General features: G+C 28.5%; 1 protein-coding gene across 1 annotated transcript in view; it reads right to left on the bottom strand.

Annotated features, from left to right (window-relative positions):
• The window catches only part of poe (E3 ubiquitin-protein ligase-like protein poe), an 82,669-nt gene that overhangs the window by 26,305 nt on the left and 40,494 nt on the right, over nt 1–15,870 (bottom strand). The window contains exons 44-59 of the mRNA XM_067050171.1: nt 14,487–14,636; nt 14,189–14,387; nt 13,926–14,097; nt 13,301–13,396; nt 12,328–12,588; nt 11,126–11,245; nt 9,559–9,767; nt 7,124–7,359; nt 6,055–6,202; nt 4,586–4,783; nt 4,084–4,258; nt 2,538–2,772; nt 2,238–2,457; nt 1,196–1,429; nt 700–981; nt 239–450 (exon numbers count right to left, since the gene is read on the bottom strand). Of these exons, the coding sequence (XP_066906272.1) occupies nt 239–450; nt 700–981; nt 1,196–1,429; nt 2,238–2,457; nt 2,538–2,772; nt 4,084–4,258; nt 4,586–4,783; nt 6,055–6,202; nt 7,124–7,359; nt 9,559–9,767; nt 11,126–11,245; nt 12,328–12,588; nt 13,301–13,396; nt 13,926–14,097; nt 14,189–14,387; nt 14,487–14,636 (3,147 nt within the window). The remainder of the gene's footprint in view (nt 1–238; nt 451–699; nt 982–1,195; nt 1,430–2,237; nt 2,458–2,537; nt 2,773–4,083; nt 4,259–4,585; nt 4,784–6,054; nt 6,203–7,123; nt 7,360–9,558; nt 9,768–11,125; nt 11,246–12,327; nt 12,589–13,300; nt 13,397–13,925; nt 14,098–14,188; nt 14,388–14,486; nt 14,637–15,870) is intronic.

Genomic DNA, 15,870 nt, shown 5'->3' with positions numbered 1-15,870 from the left:
GTTATTCCTGTTGCATTAGAAAATAGTGAAGTAAAATAATTCATTTTTTTTCTTTAGTAATAATTTAATTTTTATTTTCTAGATATTGTATAATTTAAAAATCATGAATACAATAAAAATACAGAAAGATATTTATGCTTAAAACATACTTAGCAGTATCACAGTGAGATGAAAATTTAATAAGATAAAGTATAATGAACAGAAACTACAATAAGAATTTTATAAAATAGTAAACCACCTTAGCTTGTGCTCCCAGCAAGAGTCTTCCTTCTGTACAAGTGCTGCTAACAGATTCATCTCTGGACGGACGGCAACGGAGAGCTCTGAAACAGCAAGGTGACCCCTCAAGGTGAGTGCTATACGGTCCATCAGGATGACGCAGATCTCCTTGGTTGCTTTTTCATTATCAGCTGTCACTAAGCATATCAGCTGCCGGACGTCTTCTTGAACCTGCATGAGAGATCATAAATTTAATAAATAACATGATTCTAGAATAATTTAAGATTAATAAGTACAAGTAAAACTATTTACCAGAGATATTAAAAGTTTAGAAATTTACTTACTAATTTAAAATTATTTCTTACACATAGCAACTATAAATTTGAGCTATTTTATTGTATTTATAAATATTGTTTCTAAAATCAGAGAAAAATATCAATGTTCCATTAGTAAAAATAATGAACAGTACTTCGGACTGACCTGAGTAGTACCTCTACGAAGGTTATGTTCAACTAACTCTTGCACTAGGCCATGATTGCAAAGGAGTTGACGTGATTTGCTATTAACAGAAAGAGCCCGAAGCAAGATTAAGCAGTGTTCTGTGGCGGACAAAGCGCAGCCATAACACTTAGTTTGGACTGGAACTGAGTATGGTGCTACTTCACCAGAAATTGGGAAGTTATAACCATAGCCTCCAGGCATAGCTCCTTCCAGTTGGCTTCTGTCATAAGCGACCAGCTTACTACGACAGGCCAGAACTTTCTGTGAAAAAAAAATGTTCCAAATAATATAATTATAATTTATTACTATAATAGTAATATGAAATATATATATTTTTTTAAACAAATATATTTTATAAGTAAATATAGATGATAAGTTTATTTTCATCCATCATGTAAGAACCAAATCAAAACATACTCAGCAAGAAAAGAGGAAGAAGTATAACAGAAATATTTTTATAGTTTATTAGTTTTACCTGAATGATGCGACTAAGGTCTTCAAACGATGTTTTGCAGTCAGTGCAATATCTTTGAGCAAGAAGTTGTATCGCTCTGTTGACCATTGTATTTGTTGAATTAGCACTTGCAGATGATGAAACAGCTGCTGTAGTACTACTGTTATTAGTAGTATTATTGGAAGATACTGCTGCTTGATTTTCATCCGCTCCACTGCGGTCAGCTTTGTGATCGGTTATCCTAAGAAGCAGCATCTAGAAATAACAATATAACCTTTCCTTAATTTTTAGTACGGATCTTAAATAAAAGTGATACCATAAATGATTATAGTGTAACTTAAACCATTACTTAAATAGTATATATTTTCTAAAGTTTTTATTAAGGATTAAAAATAATTCATAAATGATAATGGTGTAAGTTTGACTTTAATTTGACAACTCAATGAATTATTAAGATGGCTATTGGAAATAATTATAGCATTGATTAAACTGCAATATGCCATGGGACTGAAAAATGGACAATCTAATTTTTGTAATTAAAAAAATAAAGTCACTCTGGAAAAATTTTTGTCACGACCATCATTTTTTAGGTTACACAATTATTTTTTTCTTACTTAGCAAATCCAACAAGATGTATTTAGGAAAATTTTCTGACTTTTTTTTTTTAAACAGTATAAAGATTTTTTTTCACACTTAAAAGATATAACAACCTTCATATGACTGGTCATATCCAAATAACTTTTTTATAAAACTGAAACTTTTCACTTTGAATTTTTTATGCTGAATCAATGACAAAATTATTTACCAAAAAATTATCTATTAAGTTAAACTGTATTAGCTTTATTAGGTAAATAATTCCTTTTATGAATGATTGACAAAATGTTTGGTTCATTTACTTGTAAGATAAGATTAAATTGTATCCTCAATAGTATCGCATATTTTATCAAAACTATTATTTCAATAATCACCCATAAAAATATATATATTTATCTAAGAATATCTTGCTCATTCATTACTGAAGTATTTAAACTTAAATTTTTAAGAAAAAATAATTTAATAATACCTCTAAGGTTGGTTTATTTCCAACTAACTGCTTGTAAACTCTATCTGCCTTTTCCAAATGAGAATTAATAGCAGCAATTGTCTTTTTCCTATCTTCATCATTTTCTATAGGATCTACAGCACAGCACTGCCGCCCCGTTATAGTGAAATCAAATTTGGCATATTTACAGAATCCGCAGGCATGGCACAAAAATGGATCTTTTTCATCATAGTTAATAGCCCTGTAGAAACATTCCTCTTATAGCATTTTAGATAAATAAACTTAAAGAATAAAAAAAAAAAAGTTTCTTTAATACAACACCTGCACTTGTGACATTGGAAAACATTTTCTCCACAATTAGCACAAACTCCAGGGTTAGCAGGCACAGATGAACTACACCTCGGGCACTGCAGTGTTTCTGATGAGGCTTGAAGATTTTCATAGAAATCGGCATATTCTATCATTAGGTTGCAAGCGACGATAGGAAGGGGAAATTCTACTTTTACCTCAGTTTGCCCTGATGCAAGGTTAACCTTCTTTGCTTTGTGCCACATAGCTGGAATATTAGTTTCAATACAGAATAAATAATAGACTAATTATTGCTGCAGGTAATTGAACAATCTGGCTAATAGTTTTATAAAAAATCAGGTAATCAAAGAAAAAAAAACAGACCCTGTGAAAATTGGTATAAGGCATTTTTCAACCAAAGTCAACACTACATATACACAAATATAAATTGCCAAAAATAAACCTAAGCAAATTCTTAAAAACGTTTAGATACTACTAAATTAAAATCAATTTTATTGATTTGAGAGTATTATTTATCTCTCTCAATGTTTAATCTGGTATCAATCAGAGCTAATCTGAGAGACTAGCAACTGACATTTTATAGTCTCTCTTCCTATATAGTTGAAGGCCTGTGGCACCATCCATTCTATCTTCCTAACTGATCTATCACCTTCTGTCGGTAATTTGTGATTAAAAGAACTGATTAATAAACTAGGCATTATTTTGATCTCATAGACGAATATCAACCAGGTAACAAGCCTTATTTTACTATTATTATATCATATTTATAAACATAGACCAATAAATTAATAGTATCTAATCTGAAAAACATTTGTAACAAGATTTGATCAGTGAGATTGCTATAATCATCACTTTTCTCTCACTGTTTGATACATGACAATTGTAAGGACACCAGGTACGTTTCTTATAGAGGATGATCTGAGAGATCACCGCAACCAGAAGGACTTGGTTTTAGGTTACATTTATCACTGAGTCAACAGTATAATTAAAAAGGCACAAATAGAGCAATGCTTGTAAACTGTCTTTGACAATAAAGCATTAACTACTAACAAGAAAATTAAGGTACAATCAAGAGGCTCATAAAGGACCTCCGAGAAAAATCAATAGCTTGACAAAGGATATTTTAAATAGGAATGAAATTGCATTAGTTTTTATAATAAATTGAAAGTTACAAACCTCTTCGAGATATAATTTATTACCATTTAAGAATCTACAAATAGTTAAAAAAAAATGTTAGTAGTAACAATTTTTATCTGCAGTTAGTATGCCTTTTTCATAAATTTTCACAAAAGTAACCATGAAAATCAAGAACTCTTCCTGACTAATTCCTTAAAAATAAATTCAACGGTGACTTATTTTAAAACAATATTGAAGAAAACTGATTCATAGCAATGGGACAAAAAGTACATTAGCTGTATGTCATAATATGATGGCTATGATAAATTTTTCAAAACTTGCATAAATTCATAACAAGAAATGTATCAGGTTGGAGACAGACCAATTACTAAGCCATACCAAAATCACTTAATACATTTATAACAATCATAACTTTGTTTACCTGGTTTATTTTTAAGTTCAACAACAGCTTGTACACTCCTATTATTATAGTAAATATTCATAGTTCGGACCATCTTCGCCCTCTTTAGATCAGCTATCCTCAATGTTATCTTACTGATGGTATGACTACTAACAAGTTTCACTATCTGGGTCGTAGTTGTAAATTTAGAATCAATCTGAAAAAATTGCATAAATTAAGATTTATTTTCTTAATTAAAATTCCTTAAAAATTGAACAAAAATACAAGATCCTTGTGATATAGCAGTAGTTTCACTGTTTCAAGTTGATGGACTTAATCAAGTTATACATGCTATGTAATATTTATAATATAATGTATGATAAATCAAGAAATAAATATTTTCAATAGTAGTTTCTCATAAAATTTATAGATTTTATGATTTAATGACATTATGTTTTTTATGAAGGAGGTTATGAAAGAGGAGTGAATAAAAGGGTATTAATAATTATTATCTCTGACAATGAACTTATGAAAGACACCTTACCTTTATTGATGATAGCTTTATGTTGGTCATAGGAAGTTCAGGATTGTTACAGACTAGGCATGGGTCAGATTCTAAATAGTAGCCTTCAAGTTCAACGTATTGTGCTAACTGAGTATAAAGGCTAGCATTTGGATGCTGAAGCAAAACCTGATTTTGAATCTGAAGCATTTTCACTGCTTTCTCAATACATTCTTCCATCTGTAGAAAAACAAATATTAATTGATAATCATGTAAAAACTTAGTATAAAAATGGGATGGTTTTAAAAAAGATGAATCGTGAATAAAGCATGCAGATAAATTAATTTTATAAGAGAAAGGATTCTTTAACTTTTAAAATCCAGATCAAATATAAAATCTGTTATATTTATATGACATACCTGCATAGATACCATAAGAAGATAGATTTAAAAAATACATATATAAGAAATAAGGATATTATAATTTTAATAAAAAAACATTTATTTTTTCTTTGGATGAAAATAATGGAGAGTAAAAAAATCAAGTTTTTAAAAAAATAAGACTGAAACTTAGGTAGTGTTTTAGCAATATAGAGTTAAAACATAGCAGTAGAAAACAGATGTGGAGACATAATTGTTTAAAAGCTTGATTTGTTACTTTTAATTGTTTATTGGCTTTCCAAGAAAACCATGTTTTTTCCCATTAAAAATATAACTATAAATTGGGTATACCATTGGAATGTTGATGAAATAAAGCAAATTTTATGAAATCCACAATATTATAACTTGAAAATTCATTTTGGGGATTTCTAGAGTATCAGTGAAAATACGTCATTTTTTATTGCTGCTATGATCGCCTAAAGAAGCTATATTTTCCTACAAATTAGGTACTATCCTATAGGAAATTCTTTGTAGATCTGGAAAATGGTGACAAAATTGAGAAATCTTCTGTTACAGTAGTACACAAACATATTTTGATTTCTTTCCAAGGAACCCTTTTAAAAATCATATCTTAACAATGAACCGAGATAGGAAGATGAGGTTAATATTATTTAACAAAATTTATGTAAACTAACTCCCTACCTTTCATTATTGACATTTCTTCTTGGAATACCCTGTATAAATATTGGTGTCTGGCATTAAAAACCTCACTAATTCTATCAGTCAATAAAACGAAAATCACGGAACTCTATATAGGAAAAAAGAGACTGGAAAGTACATCTCTCAGATATCTTTATTTTATGAATAACTAGGCTAGTACTATGTAGTAAAAACTAAAGGAACTAAATCAGTATCACTTTAAACACTTTTTTGTTTTACTAATAAAATTTACCCAAATGGAGTTACTGAATTGTCATTGCCTTTCATTGATACATAAAAATAATTTACATTATCCACGGACTAAAACAAAAATGTGTAAAGTGAGTCAATTGATCAGAATGATACCTATAAAATGATTGGAAGATTTTATTGATCTTATCAAGAATGCAGGAACTAAAACATTTTCCTCACCTTATCTGGTGAATTACTATTAGACTTAATCGAGAAATAGCCAAGTAAATCAACAAACTGGGCAGCTTTACGACCATATGATGGAAGTTGAGGCCAGAGTGACCATAACTGCTCTAAAACGGCTTCTTGCTCATTTACATCAGAATTACTGTAAAAGGTACAAAAGTCATATAAGTAAAAATCTTGAAAATAGCGACAAATCTATAACTACACAGAAGGAATAGATTACTCAAAAATTTTCACAAAATCATTATAACTATGACAATAAAATATACAATATAATAAGTTGATATAAACAATGGTGAAATATCCAACCGGTTTTTGAAATGACCAATAATTGTTAGAAATGTTTTAAAATTTAATTTCATTCAAATACTTTTCAAAATTTATTTCAGAATTTACTGAAGGAAGCAAATAGTAAAATCTTTCAAAATGGGTTTACATGGCTATGTATTATTTTATCACTGTTTATTTTTCAAATATATCATTATTATTCTATAATTTTTTATTTTATTTTTATTTAACTATTCTATTCTACTCCCTCCTTCCTTAGTGAGAGTCACTCTTTTATACAAGAACAGACAAATAACAATTACTTTATCTATTTACAAATAAATAAGCTAGGCACAGATACAGTTCATACTCTTGAATATTTTAATTGATTAAAATATTTATTAATAAAATATATGATTTAAAGTAACTTACAGTATTACCTTAATTGAGTTTATGCAAAACTCAGCAATACTTTTTTTTTCTAATTCAAACTAGTGAACTTTTGAATATTATCTATATTATGTTTGCATGTTTCTACTATGCTCATTACCTTGTTTATTATATTTCAAGAAATTCTAACCATAAAGAATTAGAATATTTCAACAAGCCTGTGAAAATAAGTCCTTCTAAATCGCAAAAGATTATTCTCTAGTTTTCTTTTGAAATCAACTAACTTTTGAATAAAATAATTAATTTTGTTAAAATTTTAAAATCTGCACTTTAACTAATCTATAAATGATAATATTGAACTGACACCCTAATATAAAAAGATATAATAATAATAATAATGATATACCTATATATTGACAGGATTAGACCATGTGCTTGCCAACGCATGTTAGAGGCGTTAGTTTCAAGAAGGAATGAGCGCATAAAACGAGTCAACAAATCCCTAGGTAGCTGGTTGTTGAGCTGGCGAACAAGAGCAAGGCGCTGTGCATCTTCCATTTCATTGTCCTCAATTTTATCTTTGCTTTCACGAGCGCTACTGCTAGTGGATGGTTTAGAGACAGCCGAAGAAGCAGCTTGATCCTGAAATAGCACAATAACAAGATCTAAATACAGAAAATCAATTTTTCAAAATAAGTAAAAAAAATTTCCACTAATTTAACTAAACTATATGATGTACAAACTAGAATAGAAATATTCATGAATTATAATCAAAGCAGGTAGGAATTCATTACAAACCCAGGAAAATTACATTTAGTGCATTGGTACTAGTAATAGTGGTAGGAACAAGTCCCACAAAAGGATTTATTCGTTAATATTTTTTCCTAAACTTTATGTCTATAAATAGCATTTTAAAAAATCAGGAATATAAATATTTCATTTGTAAAATTTATGATAATTATTAAATTTCTTTAGAAATCAGTCTTCATAAAGAGGTTGTTTATTTTTAATTTTCATTCTTTATTTAATTTTTTAAATATTACTTGAACAAAGAAACTATTCATTGGCAGATGATTCATAACATCGCATATATGATACACAAGACTTGTTGAGAGTCCCATGTTATCCTCTCGCTCTTTTTTTTTAGAAATAATTTTTTTAAACCATTAAGAGTCTAAATTATTTTTAAATTATTAAATTAAGAGTGAATTATTATTTATTTTTAACAGGTCATTCATAATTTCTATGTCTATGTCTATGAAGCTGAAACATTATTGTATTTAAGATAGAGTGATCAATAAGTGATCTGTATCTGTTATTTAATATGTTAAAATGTCTGATTTAAATACTGTTTGTTCTGATTTATCGAGAATTGCATTAGCTTTTAATTGAGTGGTTATAAAGTTCCAGTAGACGTCTAGTTTTTGAGCTATTTGAAAAAATATATTTTTTTTACTACACCAAAAATTTTTTTTTTTTTAACTACTTCCAACTTTTTTTAATCGCAGCCTTACTCCACTTCAGGAAAACTACCATTAATAATTTCAGCTTCATAGCCATTGTAGTTCGTGAGATACAGTATCAATCAGGATATTTTATTTTATATGTTAAGATAAAGATAAAACTGGTTTTCATGGAAACATGAACATAATAGTGGAGGAATTAGATAACTTTTAGTTTTAATTGAAGGCAATATAATTATCATTCAAATGAATGACTATGAAATCTAAAAAAATTAGTTTATAATTATAAAAGAAAACAGTTTTTATATAATAAATTAGTAAGAAAGTATATACCAAAATGAATAACAAATAGTCAGAGTAGTTTAAAGTTAAAACAATTACACCATTACAAATAATAGAAAGTAATAAGTAATTATACTTAACATATAATTCTCACTATTTTTTTTTTTTAATAGTAATTTGACATAAATATTCACAGCACAAATGAATATATAAAACAAATATAACCTTCACCACCACTCGATATGTACCTCAAGGATTAATATAAAAGAAAAGAAAAACTAAACATTGTAACACTTAATTGTTGGTTTAGATCTCATAAGATTAAAATTTATTTTATGGAAAATCAAGAGACAAAAGAAACAATAGAAATCAAGACATTGCTACTCTATAGCATGCACTGAAGGTGAACTCTCGTGGCAATAAGATGGAAATGATTGGATACCAAAGACTAAAAAAAAACAGTAATCAATAGATATGCCAAAATAGAAAAATAAGGTCCATTAAACATAATTTTTTATCATGTAATAAACTATGTTATGATGAAAATTATAGACATTCTTCAATTTACTCATTCGCTACCACACCTATGTGACTACAAACAAAAATGTTTTAGAAAATGATATAACACTAAACAGCAAGAACTTTATTTTTACATACTAAGGATATTCTAAATAATTAAAATAAATTGTTAAGTATATGTGGCGCTGAGTTGTGGATATAAAATTAATGTAGCAGGTACGTGAAGTGCAATTTTTTTTTGGTCTAGTCAAACCAGTTTCTTGCATCGATGGTTCTTTTCACTAGTTTATCTTAAGATATACACATCTAATGGCTGTCTAATTGAGCTGAATTACATGCCCACTCAATACTCAACTCCAGCATTAACTCAAAATAATCTATTTAGAAATAAATATTTCTTTGATATATTTGGCTGTTTAATAAAAAATAATTCTTTTCCAACTTTCAGTTTATAAAAAGTCCTTCGATATCTTGTAGTCTAATTATTGTTATAAATATTAAACACATATGATGGCAAACTGAGTATAAAGAAAACAATCCCTAAAGAGATCTAAAGATGAAACTTTAGCCTGCTGACCTGTAATGCCGGTCCTGCGAGATTCTGAAAAGCTTGCAAGTTCACGAGACCTCCTTCATGGTCCTGAAGAGACAGGGCAATAGCCAGTTCGACCATAGTTTCATCATCAGCATCAGGTGGTATGTCGAGCATAGGTGCGAAGCCTGATCCTCCATTCACACCTCCCAGCAGCGCTTCCATATTCACAGATACTCCACTTGCGACACCACCTAAAAGCATTAAAACAATACAATTACTGATAAACTGTTTTAAGATGATCATATTAAATTGAAATAAGTTTTGTCATAAAAATAAACCCTATAAAAATAATATAATAGGATTGACAATCTTATTTAAAATAGTCATGGATGATAATAATAAGGTCCATGACTATTAAAAATATATATATAATTAATAAGGTGCATGAATATTAGGATAAATCAAAAACATCTTAGACAAGTGAGAGTACAAGAAAACTAGAAGAAATAACATATCTGTGCTTAGAGTAAAAACTTTGATTTCAAGGTTACAAATAAAATAATATTTAACAAGAGAAAATAAGTAAAAACTCTAAAACTATTAAAAATCTTCTTTAATTAATTTCAAAAATATCCTGAGAGCCATTAAACAAAAATTTCACGTAGTAACATCGTGCCAATCTTTTGTAAGAGCTACATAACAATATGCCCTATGAGAAGAATTACTGGCTAAAATAAATACCATTGCGCTGAGTAATAATGAACTATTAAATCAAGTTCAGAGAGCCAAAGATCATCTTGCTCCATTTATATAATTATTCATAACTTCATTTTGTAAAGAAAACATTCAACAAATAAGATAAGTCAAATTTCAAAATAATTTGTTTAGGTTATTTTTAAATTTATTCTTCAAATACTATCTCAAATAAATTTAGATAATACTTGGAGGAGACTCCAAACCAATAAAATAATAATAATAAAGTTTTTGCCTGATTGAAAAAAGTTTTTATTTTCAGTAAAGTTATTATTAAAATAATTTTTTAAAAAATTGCCTATCAATAAGTGGTGCCCGTTCCCTGTCCCTCCCAATATTCGAGGGAGGGAACCAGTTTCTCTGGCTCCCAATATATCATAGTCATTTATTTTAAAATAACCCACAAAAAAGTTAAATATACAGTATAGGTAATGATGAAACATTATTTCTACCTTATTTCCTGTAGTAAAAGAGGTTTTATCTTAACTTAATCTAGTAACACACATTTTAAAAGTTGGGGTAACTTAAAAAGACAAAAACCATCTTGGATAGTGTAGTTTACAGTTTCCCCTACTAGGGTCAACAGCAACTTATTATTTTCCTTCTTATCATGCAACAAATAATTTATCATTTTTCCAAACATACATGAGTAAACATAATACAAATTTTTTAATTTCAATTTTTTTAAAAGTATGAACATTTAAAAAACTCACAAAAATGATATTGATTCTAGAAGCAGATATGTTAGGATAGATTAACACAAATTTTTATAAATATAACTTTTCATATTCTCAAAAAATCGTATTGCTAGAAGAGCCGATTTGTTAAGTTAGACAATAATAACCCACAAACATACCAGGATCAGGAGCTAGTAAAACAATTGGTTCAACAGTTTCTTCAAATTGATTTGGTTCAGCTTCGGATGAATCTTGAGATGGTTGTGAAACAGGGCCAGGCTTATCTATTTCTGGCGCCCCTAAGTAAGTACAACAATATATTAAAAATATGCCATAAGAGTTAAATAATTTTATTCCGATAAAAGGTTCACTCTCTTCTAATATAAAATTTAACAGATATTGCAGATTGAAATTTAAAATTAATACTTTTCAATTGATTCATTAAATATAATAAAATACAGAAAAAATCTTTATTAATGGAAATCCACAATAACAATTTCAAAGAAGAGTGTTTTTAACAAAAAAATGCCTTAGACAGTATGAGCTTTATTGTAAAGTGGTGAAATATATATTCTGTATCTTTAGACTTTTAATTGAACCCACAAATGCGATAAGGAACCAACCAACAATTTATTTAGTTGTGTTTTAAATGTAATTTTCTTCATCTCAAAACAAAAACCCATGACTATCTATATCTAATAGTGATGTAGAGGAATGAATGCTATACCTTGGGCTTATGTTGTAAAATAACAATTATTGAGAAATTATTGAAATAGCTTATAAAACACAATTTCGCAAAACTGGTTCCTTATTGTATATGTGGGTTCAATTAATATTTAATGGAACAGTCAGTCCAAAAAGTTAATTAATATTTGAGGATTGTTTGTTAAGAAAAGTTTTACTGTATTATAAGCTGGATTATTTCATATTACATATTCAACTAATGGGCAATTTTCTAGGACTTAAAACTATCAGGCAGTCAATTAAATTATCAGATAATTAATAGGTAAATCCTTAAAACTGTAAACCCCTTAATAATCCTTTATTCGATTTCCTGAAGTAAGAAAAATTTGATAATTTTAACCTTAAAACTTCCCTTACAGTTTTTTTTTTTAATTCTAATCTAAAAAAGGCATTAAGCTTCAAGTTTGGTATGGCATAGGCATGAAAAAACAGCAGAAAAAAACAAAAACAAAACATGATGGACATCCCTGATATAATTTTGACTTCTGAGAGATAATGTAAATTATAAAAGCAACTAAGGCATAAATGATATTTAATAATATGGTTCAGCGCCAAAAACTATAAAGCAATAGAAACAAGACTAAAATCAAATACTTAAAACAAATAAAAAAAAAAAAAAAAAAATGCAATAGCATACTGTTGCTAAGAGTGGCCCTCGAACCTGGGGTGCTGCAGTGAGGTGGACTAGGAATAAAAACACGTCTTCTTTTCACCCTTGGCCTCAGTACCCTGATGATTGCATGCTTGGCACTAAAGCAAACGCTGTGATCTTTGCATAGTAGCAATTCAAGGTAGACTTTAGCAGCTAATGCTGTCATCGCTTCAGTGTGTTCAGCTACAGTAAACGCATGGACTATCTCAACTAGAGAGTAGACCGTTGCTTCTACGTGCGTAAGTCCTACAAACAGATACATCATCATGATATATATAATTTAATGCTATAAATAAAATTAATTCAAAAAGATAAAATATTAATATAATATTTTAGTAGATTTTCCTTGAATTTAAATTTATTATCAACAGCAGTAACACTTTCACATTAGGCCCAGTTCCCATGGCCTGAAGATTTATGACCATGTGGTTAATGATCGGTAATCATTGCATGGTAGGAACACTAAGATTCATCATTGCTCGAGGTGAATCGAGGGGGCGCAATCATTCCTATAAATTATCAGTAAACCCTTCTGATAGCAACTAATTTATTCTTTTTTTTTTTTTTTTTTTTTTTTTTTTTTTTACAGTTTAAAAGTTTTAAAAGATTTTTCTCTTTTAATTTAAACTTTTTTATGGAGAGTAAAAATCCAGTTATGAAATATCAAAAGTCATATACAGTGTTTTATAACTATATTATCAACTGTTGTACATTATGGAAAAAAAAAAAAAATTTTACCTAATAAAACTAAATCTGATAAAATCAATAAGGGACCAACTATAGTTAGGGAGTAACCTACATACTTCCTGAAAACTTCGTCAAAATTGGAATAACGGTTTGATCAATCATGTCCAAACATAAGTTTGACAACAGAAAGGCACAGGACTAAATTTGTTCCTCAATGGCTATGACTGGTAGTAAGTAAACAAAAAACAAGATTTTGTAAGTTCATTCTTACCAGGTATATTGACGCTAGCAAGTGCGATGTTCTGTGGCCTGGCACTGTGCAGCCTCCACAAAATTTCAATTAGCTGTTCTACTAGGTGACCATTTTCTAAAACAAATATTTAAAGACAAATTTAATCATAATAATTAGAGATTATGTAGTTATTTCAATCAAATAAGTAATAAAAATATTTGGAAAATAATTTTTTTTTTTGTGATTTAAACACTTAAGACTTAGTAGGTATCCACAATTAATGTAAGTAATAAATTCTATCCAATCATAATAGAGATATATTTAATAAAATAACTACTAAAGGCTGTAAAAAATATTATTAAAATTATAAAAACTAGATTTAGAAATTTGATTTGTTAAATAAACTCTTTACTAATATAAAAAACATAAGCCCAAAACTTGAAATTCACATTTTTTTGCTATTTTCGTCAAAAGAATTTTCTACTAACAAAGGAACACAATTTTCCTGATTAGTCAAATGTTTAGACTTAATGATTAGTTTCTCAGACAACAAGCTTTTAATATGACAGTCATAACTGATGATGTTATCTTTATTCGACAGATCAACTTAAATCAAATCTTAAAAGTTAATAAAAAGTAACTCCATAAATAAGCATTTAATCACCTGAAGTTTCAACTGATTGTGAAAATTTGACTAAGTTGTGAGGCCGCGAAATGGCTATTGACCTGGTCATGAGGACAAGCCTGTAAAAAGCCTCAGTATCCAGGTCACGAGCATCAGTAACCTTCCTTAAAGTGCTCAATGATGAAATGACATAATTGATAACAGCTTGGTCCTACAATGAAAATTGGCATATGATTTAATATTAATTAAATAAATGAAAAGCCAACAAGAATAACATTTTTATAAATAATGTAATGACTTGCCTTATAATTGTGGTAAGTCTGTTTGGACGGATGAAGAGCAGCCAACAGAGCTTTAGTGTTCTTCTGAACACCGCTCACGGTAGGAAGAGTGAGTAATTCAGTAGATAAGGAAACAGCTGTCGACTTCAACGAATTTTTGTCTTCTAAATGACTTAAAGCAAAACAACCATCCAAAACTTCCAAAATTCCAGACATCATTCTACAATAATAATAAAAAATTATATTAATATTATCAGCAGGTTAATTAATTAATTAAAAATTTTATTAATGTCTCTTCACAAAAATTAAATACATATACCTATCCAAAAGTGGCATGGAAGGTGATGAAACAGGAGACAACTCTGGTTCATTACTGGCATTAGAAGCCTGTTGACCAGAAGATTGGGGTTGGTTTTGTGAATCCTCACTTTCTTCAGGCCAACCAAAGACATCCTTAGTTTTACCGTACCTGAAATTAGAGAAAAAATTACATTAATATCATGAATAATAGAAAAGTTATTATATTAACTTGGCAGGATTGATAAATAAACAAATAAATTAAGTAATAATAGCAAAATAAGTTAATGTATTTATCTTTTTAAATATTTTCTGAACATCTTTTTTATCCCGATGTTATAACCAAAAGTGCCATATAATTTTAATAGTAAGAAAAGACAAATATTGGGGTTATTTTGATTTGTGACAGGGATTTATTCAGCTTTAGTAACTACTCTTAGTTTTACTATATACTAGATAATAGTAAATCGGTAGTATCCATAATCAGATATCTGAGAAAATGAATGGAATTTTTTTCATTCACTCAATAATGTACTTTAGGTAAAAATATTGATTCTAGAAGAATGTATTAGTAAAACACAAAAAGAAGCAATAATTAAAGAATAAATGAACTATTGGTAGGCTCCTTTAACCAAAATAAGTAGAGTAGAAAGAATTGATTAATATTAAATCTTCCAATGAAAGATATTCTGATTTAAGCAACCTCATATTTTTCTGAACTCAGGAGATAACTAGTATCTTTTAACACCCCAAGAAACCACTTACAAGCACAATTTTTCTTTTTGTTGATATCTTCTTTTCCTTAAAAAAGCATTTAATAATTTGTAAAAAGTAATATTTAGCTAAATAGAGTTTAAAAACCTGTACATGTCACTGAATCTATGTATGTAATCAGCTGATACATGAATGTTTGTTTGGTAGGTTTTTAAACTGAATTACTGAATAAGGACTAGAAAGTTATTTTACCTCACCACACTTTCTATAAAAAATTTAAACGATGGGAAATAATCCAAAACAATGTAATAAAAAAATTTGTTCAATAAAAAAAAACTTTTGAATGTGTAAAAGATTACATTGGAAGGGTGTAAAATAAAAGAACACACAAGAAGTAAATAAATTTATATATTTCAAAAATAAATTCGATATAATAACAGGGGTATAAAATGTAAAAAAGTAAGATATAATAAGAAAAATTAAAGGTTGTAAATAGTAAACGATAAGGGTAATAGTAACAGATAGATAAGAGAAGAAATATCAAAGAAAGTACAAATAAAGAGATGTAAAAAAAAAAAAAAAAAATACAAATCAAATGATGAGACAGAATGCATACCTGTTTTGACGGCAGTCAAAAACAAAGTGACGGTTGGTATTGGGAGGAGTGGGGATGGCAGTTATGCCACAATAAC

The sequence above is a fragment of the Halyomorpha halys genome, unplaced genomic scaffold (assembly GCF_000696795.3).
Source record: "Halyomorpha halys isolate HHAL.00 unplaced genomic scaffold, Hhal_1.1 Scaffold1441.1, whole genome shotgun sequence".
NCBI lineage: Eukaryota > Metazoa > Arthropoda > Insecta > Hemiptera > Pentatomidae > Halyomorpha > Halyomorpha halys.
This window is presented reverse-complemented; position numbering and strand designations above follow the sequence as displayed.